Below are 18,378 nucleotides of genomic sequence, written 5' to 3' on the forward strand. Positions count from 1 at the left end.
ACTGATCCAAAAAAGTTCAAGAGAGGACCAGCTTGAGAAGTCCAGCAGCCACAATGAGGCAACCAGTTTCATGATGGCAGCCAAAATGTTGCAAGATCGTGGTGGGTTGAGGGGAGGCCAAGCCTGACATAGACAAACCGGATTGGGGTACAGGGCAGGAGACAGGTAGAGTGTTTAACCACATTGTTGAAAGCAAGCTTGGGATTCACTCAAGGAAAGTGGATCCAATCCTGCCCAATGTAATGTATGCACTGCTCTTGGAATAAGCTGGTGGCTGAAGGGTGGGCAATGTAGTGTCCGCCAGCTGTTGCTGGGCTACGACTTATGGGCCATTTTGTCTTGCTGGTTTTCAAGGCTGATGGGAGTTGTAGTCAAACTGCATCAGGAGGTCACCACCCTCTTACAGGAAGAAAAAACCCTGCTGGCTACCTATGAGCAGCAGAGTCTAGTCCATGAGGGAGAATGGGCCACTGCCCCCCCCACCTCAGCCTATCCTCAGCCAATCCCCACCTGCCTTCCTCCTTACTCACAACCAGTTCAGGTGGTGTCTCTGCTTGTCATTGGCTCCACCTGCAGTGGGTCTCCCTGCCTCCTACCCTACCAATCCCAATATGCACCAGCCATCACTGTCTTATGAGTGGCCCCCGTTGTCAGTGCCTGATTCCCCAGGATCACTAGATTCTAGCAGAGCTAAGAAAGCTCATCCCACTTCATTTCAGTGGATCAGTCCCTTAAGGTCAATGTGAGTCGAGTGAATTTGTAGGGTAAGTTGGGTCTTGCCCAGATTTCTTGCTGTGTGCCAAATGCAGAGACCCAAACACAGTGCAGCTGCTTTGCTTGCAGAAGGTCCCAGCTCTGATGTCAGAATCTCATGTTTTCATTTTATTTATAAATGGAACCGGGAGCAGGTGAAGGGCAAAGAAGTCTCTCCGCCTGAAACCCCGGAGCGCTGCCCACATTGCCAGCTGGCGTTGTCCACAAGGATGAAGCATTCTGAACGTTGCACTCCAGTCTTTAGGGATCTCACCTAGCTTAGGACTGATATTTTACCTCTTTTGTCCCATGACCATGGCAGGGAAGTATCTGCTAGGGCACGAGTAACTATTCCAATTCTGATCCCGTTCCTGCACATAGTTTATTTCTGCTTCTCTTAATGTTCTGCACTGGCCCAGAATTGGTGGTATGGAGTTTGGGAAGGGCCAGCCAAAGGGGCTGGAAAGAGAAGAAGAAAAATATGTGACGTTTTAAAATCAGATGGCCAGGAGGGATTCAAAGAGAACCCACTGCTGTCACCTGCTCAGTGAGGCAGCCGGCCGGCCCCATTGCATGGCCCTTTCGGGTTTTATCTCGCACCCTCTTTTCAGGCAGGGGATCCACTTGGTTGTCTGCCAGGCCAATCAGGTGGCCACTTCACTGCGCAGCCAGCTGTGAGACACCTTGAGGTGTGTTCCTTTTTAATCATGCCAATCAGCCCAGAGTTCATCAAGGACAGCCAGGTGTTTGGCTGCCAACTTGCAGCACGTTTGGCTCCCCATCCCCCTTTCCTTTTTTTGCTCTTAATCACAATCCCAGCTCTGTTTCCTTCCTGCCTTTCGTCCTCTCGCACTCTCTCTTTCCCTCGTGGTTGGATGATGAACCTCAAGTGCGCTCTCTGCTCTGCCCGCAAGACTTCCTTGGGATGGGAGGCGGTGCAGGTGGTGGATGGGGCGGCAAGAGAAGCCGCAAAGGTTTTATGCTGAGCGTCTGGTGCAGTTCCCTCTGTGTGCTGTGGATTTGTGTGACCGTCCTCTTGAGAGCTTTGGGAAGCTGAGGGCATGTCACTCTGGTGTGAGAAGCAGGCAGCTCTTTCCTTTTTTTCTTTTCTACCTCACATGTAGAAGAGACGTGTGGCTTTTCCTTCTGCCCATTGGGCGGCCTACCTGAGCAGGCTCAAAGTTGGGTGGGTTGTATTGTGTAGCAGGAGCCCCACAGTTCAAAGGGGGTTACCTTCTAAGAGTGGCAGAGTGGAGACATTATGACACACACACTACCTGTTCCCCCCCAGGTGTTTTCACCTGCCTCACTCATCTGCTGCACACAGTGGCTGCCAGAGTCCCAAGGCAGGCATGGCTGCTGCCTGCATTCCACAAAATAGGAGGTCCAAGGGGCAAGAAGCAGAACTGTTTAGCCAGGGGGACAGTAACTCAAGACCCCAGTTTTAAAAGGTGTTGAGGCCCTGGAGATCTGCTGTTAGTCAAGAGTATAAGGTCTAAGTCAGGGGTTGGCAAAAAAATTTAGCCGCGGGCCAGTTTGCTGTCCTTCAGACCTTGTGGCAGGCCAGAGAAGCGGCACCGGGTGGGGGGAGCTGGAAGAAGAGGCGAGGGAGGCAAGTAGTCCCCCTCCCCACCCCCACCCCCACCCCCAGCTACTGCGCTTACCTTCCCTGAGGCTGCTGCCGCAACCGCCGCTGCTGCTGCTGCTTCTCGTGGGTAGGCAGAGCAAGCTTGTCCATTCCGCTCTCTGGCCCACAGGAGCACCAGGGCACTGGCAGCGGTGGAGGGGAGATGAGCGGCGTGAAAGGGCTGGCTCCAGAGAGGGGCTGCTTAAAATGGTGCTCAGACAGCTCAGCCCAGCCCCCTTCCTACTCTAGGCAGGGCGGGGAGATGCCAGGAGGAGGGAGGGAGGAGGCGGCGCCGCTGCGGTGTGTGTGTGTGTGTGGGGATGAAATGGCGCCAGGGGGAAATGGCGCAGCCCAAACAGAATCCCCTTGCCGATCCACGGACAGTCCACGGGCCGGATCCTGAAGGCAATTGGGCCTGATCCAGCCCTCAGACCTTAGCTTGCCGACCCCTGGTCTAGGTGGACAAATGCAGTCTGATCTTTTCTAAGGCTGCTTCCTCTGTTCCTAACCCCTGAGCAACAGTTTTTTAAAGATGGTGCACATTCTCCTGGGATTGATGCCTAAGTTCGGTGCTTTGGCTCCCGATCCTTCCATCCAAAAAACTTCAGGGGCTCACCAGTGATTTGTTCAGCAAGTGAACAAACATGCCCTGTGTTGCAAAAATATATAGGCGTCACACATGTTATTTGTGAGCCAGACTTTCCATACATTCATCCATTCCAGAAAAGAGAAGGCCATCTTTTTGAAAGAGGGGGCTTATGGGAAAATAAATAACGAACTGGTGCTAAAGTGAGTGCAGGCATCTCTCCTTAACAGCAGCCAGGAAGTACGAGACACACACGTGCCTCTCTCCCAGGCATGCCATTGTCCTTGGATGTTAGGTGTTCCACGAGAGAGAGAGAGGGGGCTTGGAGTGTGTCCTGACACCACCTTGCGCTAACCATCTCTGCCCTCTGTGTGTTTCTCATTAGGAACGGATTAACCACTGACAAACCAGCTGTCACCGAAGATGTAAATATTTACCAGAAATATATTGCCAGGTAGGCTGATTTTTCCCGCCCCCAACCTTGGGTTTTTCTCGGGAGCGGTACGGAGGGGCTGTGGGACAGAGAACTGGGCAGGGGCGAGGGGTGGGGGGTCTCTGTCTGTCTGTCTGGGCGAAATGCAAAAAGCCAGTTGCGGGAACTGAGTCTTTCCATTTCTCTCTGACATCCACACTGACTTCCCCACCACCAACTTTCCTGCTGAAACCTCACCCTTTACAAAGCCTCTCCCCGATTCTTAGAGTAGAAAAATCAGCCATATTGGCCTCCCGAGGCTTGGACCTTCACTCTGTTTAGGGATGAAGCCATAGCTCAATGGTTAGAGCACACGCTTTGCATGCAGAAGGTCCCAAGCTCCGTCTGTAGCATCTCCGGCTAAGGCTGGGGATGTCCCCTGGCTCAAACCCTAGAGAGTCACCGCCGATCAGTGTAAACAGCATGGAGCTAGATTGACAAATGGCCTGGCTCAGTGTAAGACAGCTTCCTATGTTCCTGTGTCTTAAGGAAAGGTCTGTGGCTTAGTAGCAGAGCACCTGCTTTGTGTGCAGAAGGTCCCCAGCATCTCCAATTGACCAGGAAGATCCTACTATGCCTGTGGCCCTAGAGAGCTGCTGCCAGTTGCAGTACTGGGCTAAATGGGCAGAACACTAGGCTAAATGGGCAAGCTGTTTGACCTGTTATAAGGCAGCCTTCTGCAGTCTCTGTTTCTTTAGAGAGGGCTTTTCTATCCATTCATTTTTTCCCCCCTATCTATTCATTGTGGGGCTTATCCAGGGTCTCCTGTGTGAGTTTTGTGTTGAAGGCCAAGGCTGTGGGTTCAGCATAATGAATTGTATCCCAGGTTAGTCCTGCTCTGATATTAATGGGCATGACTAATTCAGATCCATTAACTTCAGTGGGTCTACTCGGAGCAGGACTTGGTTGGATGCACAACCCAAAGGTTCCCCCTCCATTAGCACAGCACTGTGAGATGGGTGTATTTGTCCTGCTTTGCTGTATTTGGCTGGCTGGCTGGCTGGATTTCTCAGCTGACATATTTTTATTATTTGGAGACGTTGCAATTAATTTGTCTAGGCAAATTAGCCGCCGTTTATTTTCATCCGCCTAGAGAGGCGGTAACGCTAGTGCAATGGAACTGTAGAGATTATGGCCACGGCCGTTTGGCATCCTCTGCCTAAGGAGAGGGACCAGGGATGGGAACGTCAGGGGAGCAGCTTGGAAGGAAGGCTGGGGTTGAGGCTGTGCTAAGGCCACCCATCAAGAATCCATCAGGAGGAGGGAGGGGAGGAACCCTGGTGAAACCCTGATGAAATGGTGGCAAAGGCTGCCAGGAAAGCTGCAACCCTTCATTGGGAGCAGGGAAGGGCCATAACTCACTGCTCTGCATGCATAAAGTCCCAGGTTCAGTCCCCAGGTAGGGCTAGGAGAGACTCCCTGTCAGGAATCCTGGAGAGCCGTTGCTGCTTGTCAGTAGAGAGAGTTCTGAGCTAGACGGACCACTGGCTGGACTCCGGGACACAGGAAGCTGCCTCATACTCTGTCCCTATGCCAACCTGCAAACCTGGGGCTGCAAGTGGCCCTACGGTTAATTTCATGTGGGTGGCAATAAGGAAAACAGGGTGGCAGCGAGAGGGAGAGAAAAGGGTGCGGCAGAGTGAGAGAAGTGAGTGGCAAAGACAGGAAGTGGCAGAGAGAGAGAGAGAGAGAGAGATGGGGCAAAATAAAAAGGGGGGCTGGCATTGGATTCGGACCCCACACGCTTTTGACTTTCGTCCCACCCACTGCCAGCATGTGGCCCCTAAGAATTTACCCCTAAGGGGGTGCAATCCTTAGCAGAAACAAAGATTGTCCATAATCTAGGAGGTGTGGAACCTGCCATGGTCCGTAGGCCTCACTGCTCTCTTCCAGGCTGGTTTTTGTCATTGTTCTTATTTGTTTATTTAATTTATATCCCAGCCTCCCCACCCCCAAAAGCATCCAAGAGTGGTTTATCAGCATAGGAAATGGGTGGGCAGGAGGCAGATCTGCATTCCTAGATTCCTGGATGAAATTCAGGAGGTGGCAACTGTTCAAACACAACAGGAAAAGGCCCCTCCTGAATTAGTCCATTAGAGTCTCTAGTGGACAGGTCACCATATAGTTAGCAGGTTGCTATAGCCATTTGTCTCTTCCTCCTTGAGCCACCATTTTGCACCTGGCCTCGGTTGGTGGGATCTCATTATTTTAGTAGAAAAAGTCAGATGCCCTCTAAGCCTGAACTAAGGAACAAAATACCCAACCCTCTTTACTGCCTTTTTCATTTTCTGTGGGGTTTCTGGAGACAGATGACGTGGCTGGGAAAAGTCGACACTGGCTCTTAAGAGAGCCTCACTATCCTCCCTGATTCAACAGGGTTGGCTGTTTTTTGAAACAAGATATACAAAAGCAATCCCCGCAAAAATGCATAAAAGAGGCAAAAACCCCAAGAGTGGACATGTCACAAGGTATACTCCCGTCTTCCATTCTGACTTCAGGTTCATGAAAATGTCTGTAGCCGTAAATGATTAACCCATCCGGATGTTGTTGGAACTCCAACTCCCACCAGCCCCTGCTAGCATGACCAGTAGCCAGGGGTGATGATGGGAATTGTAGTCTAGCAACATTAAAGGGCCAAAGGTTCCCTACCCTTGTCTTAGCAGACACTAACCAACAGGATTGGGTTGTAGCCATCTAAGTAGGATGAGCATTGGCTGCCACCCATTGTTTTCAGAATATAGCTGAAGCAAAGGTGGTTAGTTTCCATTCCCTTCCCTCTTTAAAGATCAGAATTGGTTCTAATTTGTTAGTGGCTTAAGAGTCATAAAATCAGAGGGATGTTTGTTGTCCCAGGTGTACGGATCTGAGGCAAAAAGCCCACACACTTATATATAGGGGAAACCCCTACACACACACACACACACACACACACACACACCGCTTTCTCATACTAATTTTTTTACTCCCCCTTCCTCTAAAATCCTTCTCCTCAGGGGCCTTAAATCACACAGTGGAGCCTGCATGGCTATAAGTTATAAGCTCATTAGTTATAAGCCTGTCTTTAGTCAAGATGAGGAGAAGGGAGGCCTCTCCTTTGTGGACCGAACTGGCAGGAGGTTTCTCCTTCTTTCCTTTCCTTTGTGCACGGAGGGGATGGTAAGATGGAGGTGGCGTGCTTCCTTCCCGGCCACCCTCCTTGGGGTTAGTGAGGCGGTAAAGTCAGCCAAAGAAACTACTCACCCAACAGTACAGATTCCCTGTTACAAGTAGTACCTGCTTGGTATTTACGTACTTTGTTTTACGAAAATCTCCAGTGCAAAAACTCCCCTTCGTGCAGCTTACAGTGTGCCACATTGCAATCTCGTACGGCAATTATGAAAGAGGGATGGAATCCACACTTTAAAGCGTCTTTCCGTAGTGTGGTGCCCTCCAGATGTGTTGGACTACAACTCCCATCACACATGGCAAGAGCCGATGGGAGTTGTAGTCCAAAATGTCTGGAGAGCACCAAGTCAGGGGAGGGTGGTTTAGAAAGTCACAAAAACATTGGCTGCCTCATTAGAGAAAAGCCTGCTTGAATAAAAGTAGTCATGACTGGTGAAAAGCAGTGAGGGGAAGGTGGGCCAGCCACATTTCATGGAGCAAAGTGTTCCATAATTTGGGTGCAGCCACAGAGAACACCCTATCTCTTATCCCACCCAGCTGTTCTTCTACACCAGGCAGTGCACAGAGCAGGGCCGCCTCTTCTGTGGACAGGGTGGTATATCCTTCCCATGTTGTCCATCTCCTGTTTATAAATCAGTGGTTTTCTTTGGCTGCAACCCAGGGGTGGGCAACATGATGCCCTCCAGATGTTGGATTGCTGCAGCGCCCATCATCCCCAGCCAACCTGGCCAATACTCATAGATGTTGCGATTTGTAATCCAGCAGCATCTGGAGGGCATCACATTGACTACCCCACTATAATCGGAGCCACAAATTTGGGCCCCGGAGCTGAAATATGAATCTGTTAGGAACTATGCAGTGCCCTAGATCAGAGGTCGGCAACCTCCGGTCCATGGGCCGGATGCGGCCCACAAAGATTGTTTTACTGGCCCACGAGCCGCCCACTCAGCAAGTCCCCTCCTGCGTGCCACGCTAAACCGGTGCAGCGCGGCATGGGGACTCGCTGAGTGGTGCCGGAAATGGCATCTGCGCATGCCCAGACGCCAAAAATCACTTCTGCGCAGGCGTGGTTTTTGGCATCTGGTCATGTGCAGAAGCAATTTCCGGCATCGCGCTGCACATGTCTGGCCCACGGACAATCTCCAGGGGAATGATCCGGCCCATGGCCAGAAAACCTTGCCGACCCCTGCCCTAGATCATCAGGATTATCTTTGCATTGACAGCTCCCCTTTCATTGGCTGCAGTTTGCCTCTTCCTTCCAATGTAATGTCTCCATTTTTATGCCTTCATTAACTGCTTGTTGTGGCGATCACACAGGGTCCCCGGTCGTTTGACGGACTATTGATCCCTGTGCCACCACGCGCTTCGCTGCCACCAACCAGGATCCCCTCCCTGGTAATAACTTTCACAGTCAGGGTGCAATTTTAAACAAAATAATAAGTGTTTATTTAAAAACTTCAACAACTTAAGATATTGGTTACAACCCTGCCTACGCTCACCACTATACCTCACCCTCAACCCTCACAATCCACAACCACCCACCAACCAACTCCCTCGATCAACAGCTCTTCATCAACCTTCTTTCTCAACTCCCCGCTCTCTAACTCTAACTGACTCCCTCAGCTGCCCCTAGCTCCTCCCCCCTCTGTTTATTGGTTAGCCTAGGGCCAGCCACTTAACCCCTTACTTACTCCTTTTCCTATATGTATACCCTAGGAAGGGCAAACGCCACATACCTCCCCCCTTAAATAAGTTTGATTCAGGAGGGATAACTGCACAGAGTTATACTCCTGATCAAACTGCGTGACACCTTAATTCAAACAAACATTTTCTATGTTTACTAACCTTAACTCCTCATCTTATACTGGCTTAATAATTGTTTTTTTTTTCACATTATATACAATAGATCATGCAATATTAAACCTTTAGTTAACTGCAAGAAAATTTGTAACTGTCCATTTTAATCTTTGCCTTCGGGTCTTCGTGATAAGGCATCTGCAACGATGTCCAGGATCCTTTCACGCTCCTTATTGTCCTTAACCGCCACAAGAAGTGTCTTTCTCTGGGCACCAGTCTTTTCTCTGCCACACGTGATTGGATGCAAGTTGGATGCAAGTTGACACAGTCCCACTCCGATCCCTGCAGTCGATGCGTCTGTAACTATTGTGGATTCCAAGCTGTGTAGAGTCTTTGTTTCTCAGGGTCAAAAGCTCTCTTGGGTCACCCTCTCTCTCCTTCAGGATCTCTGTTAAGTGTTGAAGCCTGAGGTCTTGTACAAACGTCTCCATGTCACCAAAAGCTGCATAAGAACTGGTTGTCTGGCTTTTGAATTCATTGGGAACTGCTTTCAGAAGTTTGTGGGTAGCTTCTTTTTTAGTCAGCTTGCTGAAGCTTTTTGGACAAACGTGTTTACTCAATGAAAGTAGACTAAAAAGCTCTGATTGCCTATTGCTGTTAGCAATCTCCCTAGCTGTCAGTCCATCTTTGGTCTGTATTGAATTATCAGTTCCCACTTCAAGCAATTTGAAGACTACTTTTTTATGTCTTTGACGTGGTGGCCACGTTAATGCTGTGTAACCACGTTCATCTTGGGCATTTATTTGTGTTGCATGAGCAGCAGGGTACCCAACTTCCCACCACACAATCTCTAGTGTAGGAAACACTTTCACTTTCATAAAAAGTTGATGGGACACCCTGGCAACTATAACTTTCAGTATGTTTTTCTTTCTATATTTCCAACTGATGAATGGTTTATCATAACTTTGAATAGTTGTTCTAACTGATCTCACAGATAGGTCTCCTTTTAAAACAACTCTGACTCCTCTTGAATGGGCGTAACCCATAAGCTCAGGGTCATATTTTCCACAAATCGCCACTGTGGTAATATGTGACCAGTCATAAACTTTCCAGGCCTGCCCCCCAATGTCAAATATAAAGACCTTGCATTCTAAATATGGGGCTTCCTGTTCCTCATCCCACAGGATCCCGGAAATAAAACTGTTTACTAGATCCATGTTTACTTTATATGGGCGCTGACGTCCTGCCATATCACTGCATGGAGCCCCTCGGAAAGGAACGTTGGCAATTGAACGAATACGGGCCTTAATTGAGCCTAGACAGGCATAATCATAGCCATACCATGGAACACTCATCACCATCTTCTTTGGATTAATGCCCATGTGAATGTATTTTTCATATTCCATTATGGTGTGGTTATATGGAGCATTGGCTCTGGCTTTGCATTGCAACCACACCTGACTCTGTTCATCGTACGGCATAACAAATATGAAATCACAAGACTTTGCAATCCCGGTGTCAATGTGTTGGACTACCCCTTTTGCTAGTCTTGGAGTATTACTGAAAATCGTTTTAAATTTTTGTGGGATGTTTCTTATTTCTTCCTGCTGTGAATGGGTTAAGGTAGGGGCTAGCTTAACTTCTTGTATATTACATTCTTGCTCCCCTCTCCCCTCCCAGCATGGTATTTCTGCTTCTTCTGGGTCCTCTCGGATAGCACAGGGAGCCCAGCTTTCAGTTTTCTGGTAAGGCTTAATCATGTTTACGTGAACTACCTTGCGCCCCTCATCCCCCTGCTGGATAAGGTAGTTTACATTATTTATTTTGGACACGATTTGGGATGGTTCCTCCCAGGCTAGTTGCATTTCATTCCCCTTTTTGGTTGCTCTAGGCAAGGGTTGTGCCAAGTCGAGTCCTAACCTCTGGCAAATGTCACAGGCTTGGCAATACATTCTAATTTGCTTCCCCATTCCTGGCCAATAGAAATTTTGTGCCACTCTTCGTTTGGTCCGAGTTATCCCCATATGTGCCCCAAAAATACTATTATGGGCTTGTTTTATGATTTCTTCTCTGTACATGTGAGGAACCACTAGTTGTCTGCGGTTTCCTCCTCCCCCTTTATAAGGTGTGCTAAGGGCTTCACGATATAACAGCCCCCCCTCTAAGCAGAACCTCTCTGGGCAATCAGGGGTTAATGGAACAGTAGATTTTGCTGCCTCAAAACAGCTGTTTAGTCCTATGTCATTCTTTTGTTCCTGAGAGAAACTAGTCTTTTGAGTATTTTTAAAAGGTATTAGGAAGCCTGGCTCACTCAAAGTTTCAACTTGAGGACTCTGAGTCCTGCCCTCATTGGCAACTGTTTCGCTTCCCTCAGTATCAGTTAACAGTTGGCCCCCCTTGGAGCGGGTAATCACAAACGCACTTTGCACATGCTCCAGGAGATCCCAACCGATAAGGACCGCAGTGGGGATTTCCTCTGAAATGGCCACTTGCCACTTCCCCTTCCAGTCATGTAACTTAATGTTTACCTCAGCCATTTGGAGTCTAACTGGCTCTTTGGCGATTCCTTTTATTTCTATAGTTTTTCCTGGAATTACTTTATCGGGACTGATTACCTCAGGATGAACAATTGTGATTTGGGATCCGGTATCTTTTAACCCTAGATATTTTTTGTTTTCAATCCAAATATTTTCTCCTGACTTTCTCAAGAGCAAATCATTCTGTTTAATCAAGTAACAGTGTATTACTGAGGCCTCAGGAATCTCCTCTGTCTCAGGCCTAGCTAAAGCTTCGGTTTCCGTGGCAACCTGCTTAGCCTCACCCTGCCCTACTGAGTGGATACAATAAGAGTGTTTTTGAGTGTTTGTGCTCCCAGATTTAACTTGTTCACCAGTCTTACATTCAAAGCTTCTGTGGCCCAGTTTGTTGCACGACCAGCACCTCATATCTATTCCCCCAGTATAATTAGATTTATTTTCTTTTACCTCAGAGGTATGGGTGTTAGTTTGGCCCACGTCACTTGGGCTTTTTGACTGTGGTATGTTTCCCTTTTTCATTGCCGGAGAAGAGCTTCCTTTAGCATATTGAAATGGGTTTCTGGGGTTCCCCCACAATTTCCCGCCAAATTTTGGACTATCAAATCCATGGTCCCTAATTTCATTAATTTGGTCAGCTATGGATGCTGCCTCCTGAATGGTTTTAGGACTTCTTTCCTTTACAAGATATTTCAGCTCCCCAGTTATGGTGGCATAAAATTGCTCCAACGCAATAACCTCTCTGATTTTTTGAATTGAATCCGCACCCTCCTGCTCTAACCATTTTTTGAGGTAATTTGTAATTTTTGCCCCCAACTGAGCATACGTTTCTTCTCTCAACTTTGTCACACTCCTGAATTTTTTTCTTAGTTGTTCTGAGGTAATTCCAAACCTCGTATAAATTAATTGTTTAAACATCTCAAAGTCTGTTGACTGTTCTTCTGTCATTTGGGCGTATATTTCTGCCAGTACCCCACTAATTCTAGCCCTTAAGATCACCATTTTCTCCTCATCCTTCACTTGGAAATCTTTACAGGCTCTCTCAAATGATATCAGAAAAGCCTCTGGGCTATCTTTCTCCTTGAACTCAGGGAATCGCTTTAAATCCACTTTCCCTGGTGTTTGACTACCGGTGTTATTACTATTGTTTTGATTCTCCATTGCTGCTAATTCTAGTTTCCTCATTTCCAACTGAAATTGCATTCTTTCGCTCTCTTGCTGAGCTCTAATTCTTTCTTTTTCTAATTCAAATTTATATTGTTGTTCTAGTTTCCACTTTTCTAATTCTATAGAAACTTGTGGCTCTCTCGCCTCAGGTAAAATATTAGTGGCATCTTCTAAGCTCTGCTCTTCCCTCAGAGGATTCCCATTTTCCTCCCCCTCAGAGCTATCTTGAGCTGGTTCCCTCACAGGGTTCTTTGTCTTTTTAGGTGGCATATTGTGTGATTGAGAATTGACAGTTAAATTAACAAAATAAGAGAAATCTCCTCTCAGCACTGTTCCCCCTGGCTAGGTTTCTCCAGACTCGGGCCTCAAAGTTCTGCTATGGGTCTTCTCTCTACCCGTTAAGCTTACTTCCTCGGACCCCAAGTCAAAACCCCCTGCCAGAACAGATTTGTGAGCTCTCTTTTCTCCTTTTGTTATCTTAGTCTTGCAGCGTCTTTGGGTAACCACAACTACACCCCCGGGCTAGGTTATCACTTCACAGATTTACCCTTCCCTTCCAGGTGTATTGTTTAACCCCAGCTGCTTCTGCCAATTTTGTGGTGACCAGGCACAACGATTTCAATATCCCTCCACGGGCTTATTGATGTCTCCTGCTGGCGTATTGATCTTATCCCGTCGCTGCCGCCAGTTTTGTGGCGATCACACAGGGTCCCCGGTCGTTTGACGGACTATTGATCCCTGTGCCACCACGCGCTTCGCTGCCACCAACCAGGATCCCCTCCCTGGTAATAACTTTCACAGTCAGGGTGCAATTTTAAACAAAATAATAAGTGTTTATTTAAAAACTTCAACAACTTAAGATATTGGTTACAACCCTGCCTACGCTCACCACTATACCTCACCCTCAACCCTCACAATCCACAACCACCCACCAACCAACTCCCTCGATCAACAGCTCTTCATCAACCTTCTTTCTCAACTCCCCGCTCTCTAACTCTAACTGACTCCCTCAGCTGCCCCTAGCTCCTCCCCCCTCTGTTTATTGGTTAGCCTAGGGCCAGCCACTTAACCCCTTACTTACTCCTTTTCCTATATGTATACCCTAGGAAGGGCAAACGCCACACTTGTCACAAGTAGAGGTAGTGGCCAGGAGCTTGGATGGTGTAAATAGTAATAAGATGAATGGTTTGGGGCGAGATCTACCAGTAGATAGCTAAACAGAAGCTGTCCATGTTCTGAGCTGGGCCGGCCCTATCGTTAGATGTTTTGAAAGGGCAGCAGATTGTTTGTTATTGAATTTATTATTGTTGCGCTTCTGCTGCTAGGGATGGGGAAATGTGCTTCTCTGCCTTAAGTGTCAAGACTACCTTGATTGCCCTTGGATACTCTTGAACCTTGATGGCAGGGGGATGCCAGTGGGCAGGGAGATTTGCTGCCACTGCTTCCAGTTGTAAAATGCCACTGGCCAGCCTTAGTTGAGAGGCGGCTTATACTTTAGCTTATATATTTGCTGAACTCCAGAGCTATATCCATTCATTTTTAATCATTTTATCTAACAAAAATTATATGCCACTTACTAGGAACAAAAGACCTCTAAGCATTGTCTCCTTGGGCTGCTTTTCATCAGGGGATTTGTTTGTCCCTCGAACCAGTCAGTTAAGGAGTTTACGGCTAGAATCACACATTCTAGGTTATGACAGCTCACCTGTTCTTGATAGCCAGACACTTGGCTTTAATCTACATGTGGGTGTTCTTTCTTGGGGGAGGGGGGTGTTTTAAATCCCTAAATTAAAGGAGTAGAGCTAGGAAGAGGTTGTGTCTACGCAGCACAATTAGCTTAATGAATTCGTTAAGAGGCACTGCCGAAAGCTGCCCAGGGACGCTCCATCGCCGTGTGATCAAAACGGATCCTCTCTCTCAGCTAGTTCAGGGTTTGTTTGGGCTCCACACTTTCCTCTGTATATTTCTTTTTCCTGTGGAAATAATAATAATAATAATAATAATAATAATAATAATAATAATAATAATAAATAAATACACTGGCAGATGGTTCTTCTGAGGGCCTTGCTTAAATATCTGTTTACATGAGCTCCCCCCCCCCACATTGCTTGTAATGGGGGTGGCTGGTTGTTAGCTGATGGGATTTCCCCCCCCTTCCTCCCGTCATGCACATCATCGTTACAGAGTAATGAGTGTGTAAATGCTCGCTAAGCACGCTGACTTCTGTATTTATTATTTTTATTAGTATTTATTTATCTGGGTCTCTCTTAGCAGCCCTTGCCAGATCTGGCAAGTCAAGGGAAGGAAACAAAATGCTTCTCTAGCACATCTGCGTGTGTCGGGGGCTGCACACATCTGGGCATGAGCATAGTGCGTGAGGGTGTGTGGTCACCAGCTCCCCTAGTGACACTCCTTTCAATTTCACTTCCTCCCTGGCTCTCTCATCTTTCAAGGGATCCCTTCTCTCTGATTTGAGAGCTTATTTAAATTAACACTGGTCCGGTCCACATGTCCAGGCATGTCAAATAATCTGCTGGAGGGGAACTGGCACCCACTTCACTCCCCCTCGGTTCTTTGAGCTCAGCATGTGGCCCTCCAGACATTTATGAGCTACAACTCCCACCACCACCCCTGGCCACGCTTGCTGAGGCTGATGGGAGCTGTAATTCAGCAACATCTGGAGGGCCAAAGGTTCCCCACACCTGGTTTAGCGTGTCGCCGCTCCTGGGATCACGGTTAAGCTCTCCGCTCCACAACCATGACCTGTAAGCATAGAACAGACCTTAACTATACTGGTTTAGCTGCCACACTGCACTCAAAGGACTGGGGAGGCGCAGTGCAATTGCTATCTCCTCCCTTGGAGCCTGCGCATTTGTACGAAGCATGGAATGCGAACACATCCACTGAATCTGCAAAGTTATAACAAATGTGCTCCAATGTTGAGAGACTACATACCAAAAGCGCATCACTGCACTTGCATTGGTTTTACTAGATCTCCACCAGCACCAAAGAATTTGGACGATTTTACTATAGCGGGGGTTCTCTGTCAAAAATCCCTAGTTTTCTCCATAGAATTGCATCTTCCAGGAATCCTTGAAAAGAGGGAGTACTTGCTAGACATTTCTGTAGCATAGGTAATGCCTTTCAAGGCTTTCCATAAAATTTTGGTAATTAATGGGTCAGTAAAGTTAAAGGGGCCCCTGACCGTTGGGTCGAGTCGCGGAGTCTGGGGTTTCGACGCTCATCTTGCTTTATTGGCCGAGGGAGCTGGCATACAGCTTCCAGGTCATGTGGCCAGCATGTCTAAGCCGCTTCTGGCGAACCAGAGCAGTGCACGGAAATGCCATTTACCTTCCCGCCGGAGCGGTACCTATTTATCTACTTGCACTTTGGCGTGCTTTCGAACTGCTAGGTTGGCAGGAACTGGGACCAAGCAACGGGAGCTCACCCCGTCGCGGGGATTTGAACTGCCAGCCTTCTGATTGGCAAGCCCTAGGCTCTGTGGTTTAGACCACAGCGCCACCCGCGTCCCAATAGGTCAGTAGTAGTGAGTAGTAGAGTGAGATGAGCGCGCAACCCCAGAGTCGTCCACGACTGGACCTAACAGTCAGGGGTACCTTTACCTTTAGTAGAGCATCTGCTTTGCATGTCCCAAGTTGAGTCCACAGTGGCACTCCAGGGGAAGACTGAAGCCCTGGAGAGCCTGAAACTGCCAGTCAGCATAGGGAATACTGAGCTATATGAACCCAGTAGTCTGACTTGGTATAAAGTAGCTTCCGATGTCCTTGCCACTATCACTAATATAGGAGAATCCTTACTTTGATGTTTCTGGCACGTGCTGAAGAGACAAGCCACTTTGTTGCATAGAGGAAATTTATCACTGACGCTCCGATTGTTATAGAAGAATACTGGAGAGTAAGGGGTTTCTTTGAAGTTTCCGCAGCATGCCAGAGAGGCAGCCCAGTTCTGCCTAAATCTTAAAGTTCAGCTTGAAAGGCTGCTTGCCTCCTTGGCAGCACAGTGGCGGCATCATTGTAGATGGGGGATTTCTTTCCCCATTTTGTCCTTGGACCATGCCTGTCAAGTAGACTGGGCTAAGAGAGAGGGACTTGGCCAAAGCCATCCATGACTTGGTCTTACAGAGATTTAAAGACAGATCTCCCCAGTCCAAGTCAGACACGCTGGGCTGTAGCTAATACTAGCCCTACTCAGTAGACCCATTGAAATTAATGAGCATGACTAACTTAGGTCCATTAATTTCAATGGATCTACTAGTAGACCTAGGGCTTTCCCAACATCCCTGCCTTATCTGTTGAGAAGCAGGAGCATGAGAGTATAGCTCACACCCAACCTACAAAATCTCCCCCTACAACACACCTTGCTTCTTCTTTGTAGTGAGTTGGTCATTATGGCAAGGGGGGTGATTTTGCGATTGAAGGGAGACTTGTCATTCTGGATGCAGACAGAGACTCTTGAATGCCTATGTTCATGAATAAACAGGGTTGGGGCATATGGAGGGCAGTGAGTTTTACCATTCTGGCTGCATATATTTAGTTATAGATATCAATATTCTTGATTTTAAAATGGTTCTTACCCAACTCTGAGCAGGAGCAATTTATAAATCAATCAAATCAAATCGATTTATTTTATTTTATTTTGTTTTGCACAGGCACCATGAATTTTCCCTTCTTCCTTTGATTTTCATTTATTTAATAATTTACCCCCTAATAAATATTTCTGAAAGCAGCTCTTACTGCAAGGTCCAAATATGGAAGAGATCGAACATTAACCATCCATCAGTTGATGGCAGGATGTGTTTGTATCCTGAAATCTCTCTGTCGCCCAAATGCCTCTTCTGCTCCTAAGATGGCAGGAAGGTTGCAGGGAGGCAGGCTTGCAGACATGGGTCTGCCACTTTGGCACACTTTGGGAGGATAGCAAAAAGTTTTCAGGCACCGCATGGCTTGAGGGACCTATCCTGGCTGAGACACAGGCCTTCCTGAGAGTCTGAGCTTTACCCCTGATGTGAGAGGCACACATTAGCTGTATGACAGTGCAGCCCCAAACCCAGGTCTTCTGAGTCTGAGTTCTCAATGGTGATAACGGCAGCCTGGCAGAAATGCAGCAAGGTACCCAGTAGAACCGAATACTGGCCACTGTGAGAACAGGATGCTGGACTAGATGGGCCTTTGGCCTGATCCAGCAGGCACATCTTACGTTCTTAATGCCTGGTGGTCAAAGTGTAGAGTCTGATGAAGAAGGAGGTTGAGCCAACACCCAGACTCCTCAGGTACATGAGTTTATAGATCTTTCAGTGCACAGATGTTCTTCATGCAGCCCTTACTTCATCCTTAAGAACAAGAAAGAAAGAGCTGTAGCCCCTGCTCTCCTTTGCTTCTGGGACCTGGGTTTTTATTTACCATATTTTTGTGTGTATAAGCCTATTTTTCCCCTAAATTTTTGAAGTTTAAAATAAGGGGTCGTCTTATACACGGATAGTGCATAGTGCATTTTCTTAATTTTGAGTACCAAAAAAATAGGGGGCATCTTATACACAGAAAAATACAGTATTTTCCCAAATTACATACCACTTGGTTGTAATAAAACCTCTAAGTGGTTTACCAAAACACAAAAACAAAAGGTCCCCCCCCCAACTTAAATTTTATCACTAAAAACTGTTAAAATCAAAAGAGATGATAACACACGTCAGCTGTCAACATGTCTAGGCAGTCTGGCTTAAACAAACACATTTGAAGCAAGCACCAAAAAAGAGCCCGGCAAAGTTGCCTGCTTGGTGTCAACAGGCAGGGAGTTCCAAAGTTATGGTGCCTTTGCTAGGATTCTCTCGCTGCTCCACTGACCTTTGAGAGAAGACCCACGCATTGCCAGTGCTCGCAGCACAGCCTGGCCATTCGCTCTGCAACCATTTTGTCTGCACAGGCAGCTTTTTGAAGCGAGTTTCGTTTCCATATATTTGAAACGACAAGCCCGAGGAGCACTTTGTGCCAATAGGGCGTGATGAACATTTCAACTTTCAAATGCCAAAAATGAGGGGTGCTAAAAATTGTGGCATGACTTGGGACTTCAAAAGATATTTGGGTTAAATTAATACAATTTAGTTTTGCTTGGCAAGTAAAGTGTGTGTAAAATTGCACAGAAATCATAAAAAATGGTAGTATTTTTAGCATTGCCTGACATTTTCAGAAGGTAAAATTAAAATGATTTTGTTTTCAGAAAGCAGTTTATGTGCTTCTTCACCCAATCACAAAAATAATAG

At 47.3% G+C, this 18,378-nt stretch overlaps 1 protein-coding gene across 9 annotated transcripts in view; it reads left to right on the forward strand.

Moving 5' to 3' along the window:
- The window catches only part of CASZ1 (castor zinc finger 1), a 310,573-nt gene that overhangs the window by 252,211 nt on the left and 39,984 nt on the right, over window positions 1–18,378 (forward strand). For 8 of the 9 annotated variants that reach the window (XM_033156194.1, XM_033156198.1, XM_033156199.1 and 5 more), the window contains one exon: window positions 3,352–3,420. The exons of the other annotated variant lie outside the window; for it this stretch is intronic. In XM_033156194.1, coding sequence (XP_033012085.1) covers window positions 3,352–3,420 — 69 coding nt within the window. The remainder of the gene's footprint in view (window positions 1–3,351; window positions 3,421–18,378) is intronic. 9 annotated transcript variants of the gene reach the window in all.

Source organism: Lacerta agilis, chromosome 8 (assembly GCF_009819535.1).
Source record: "Lacerta agilis isolate rLacAgi1 chromosome 8, rLacAgi1.pri, whole genome shotgun sequence".
NCBI lineage: Eukaryota > Metazoa > Chordata > Lepidosauria > Squamata > Lacertidae > Lacerta > Lacerta agilis.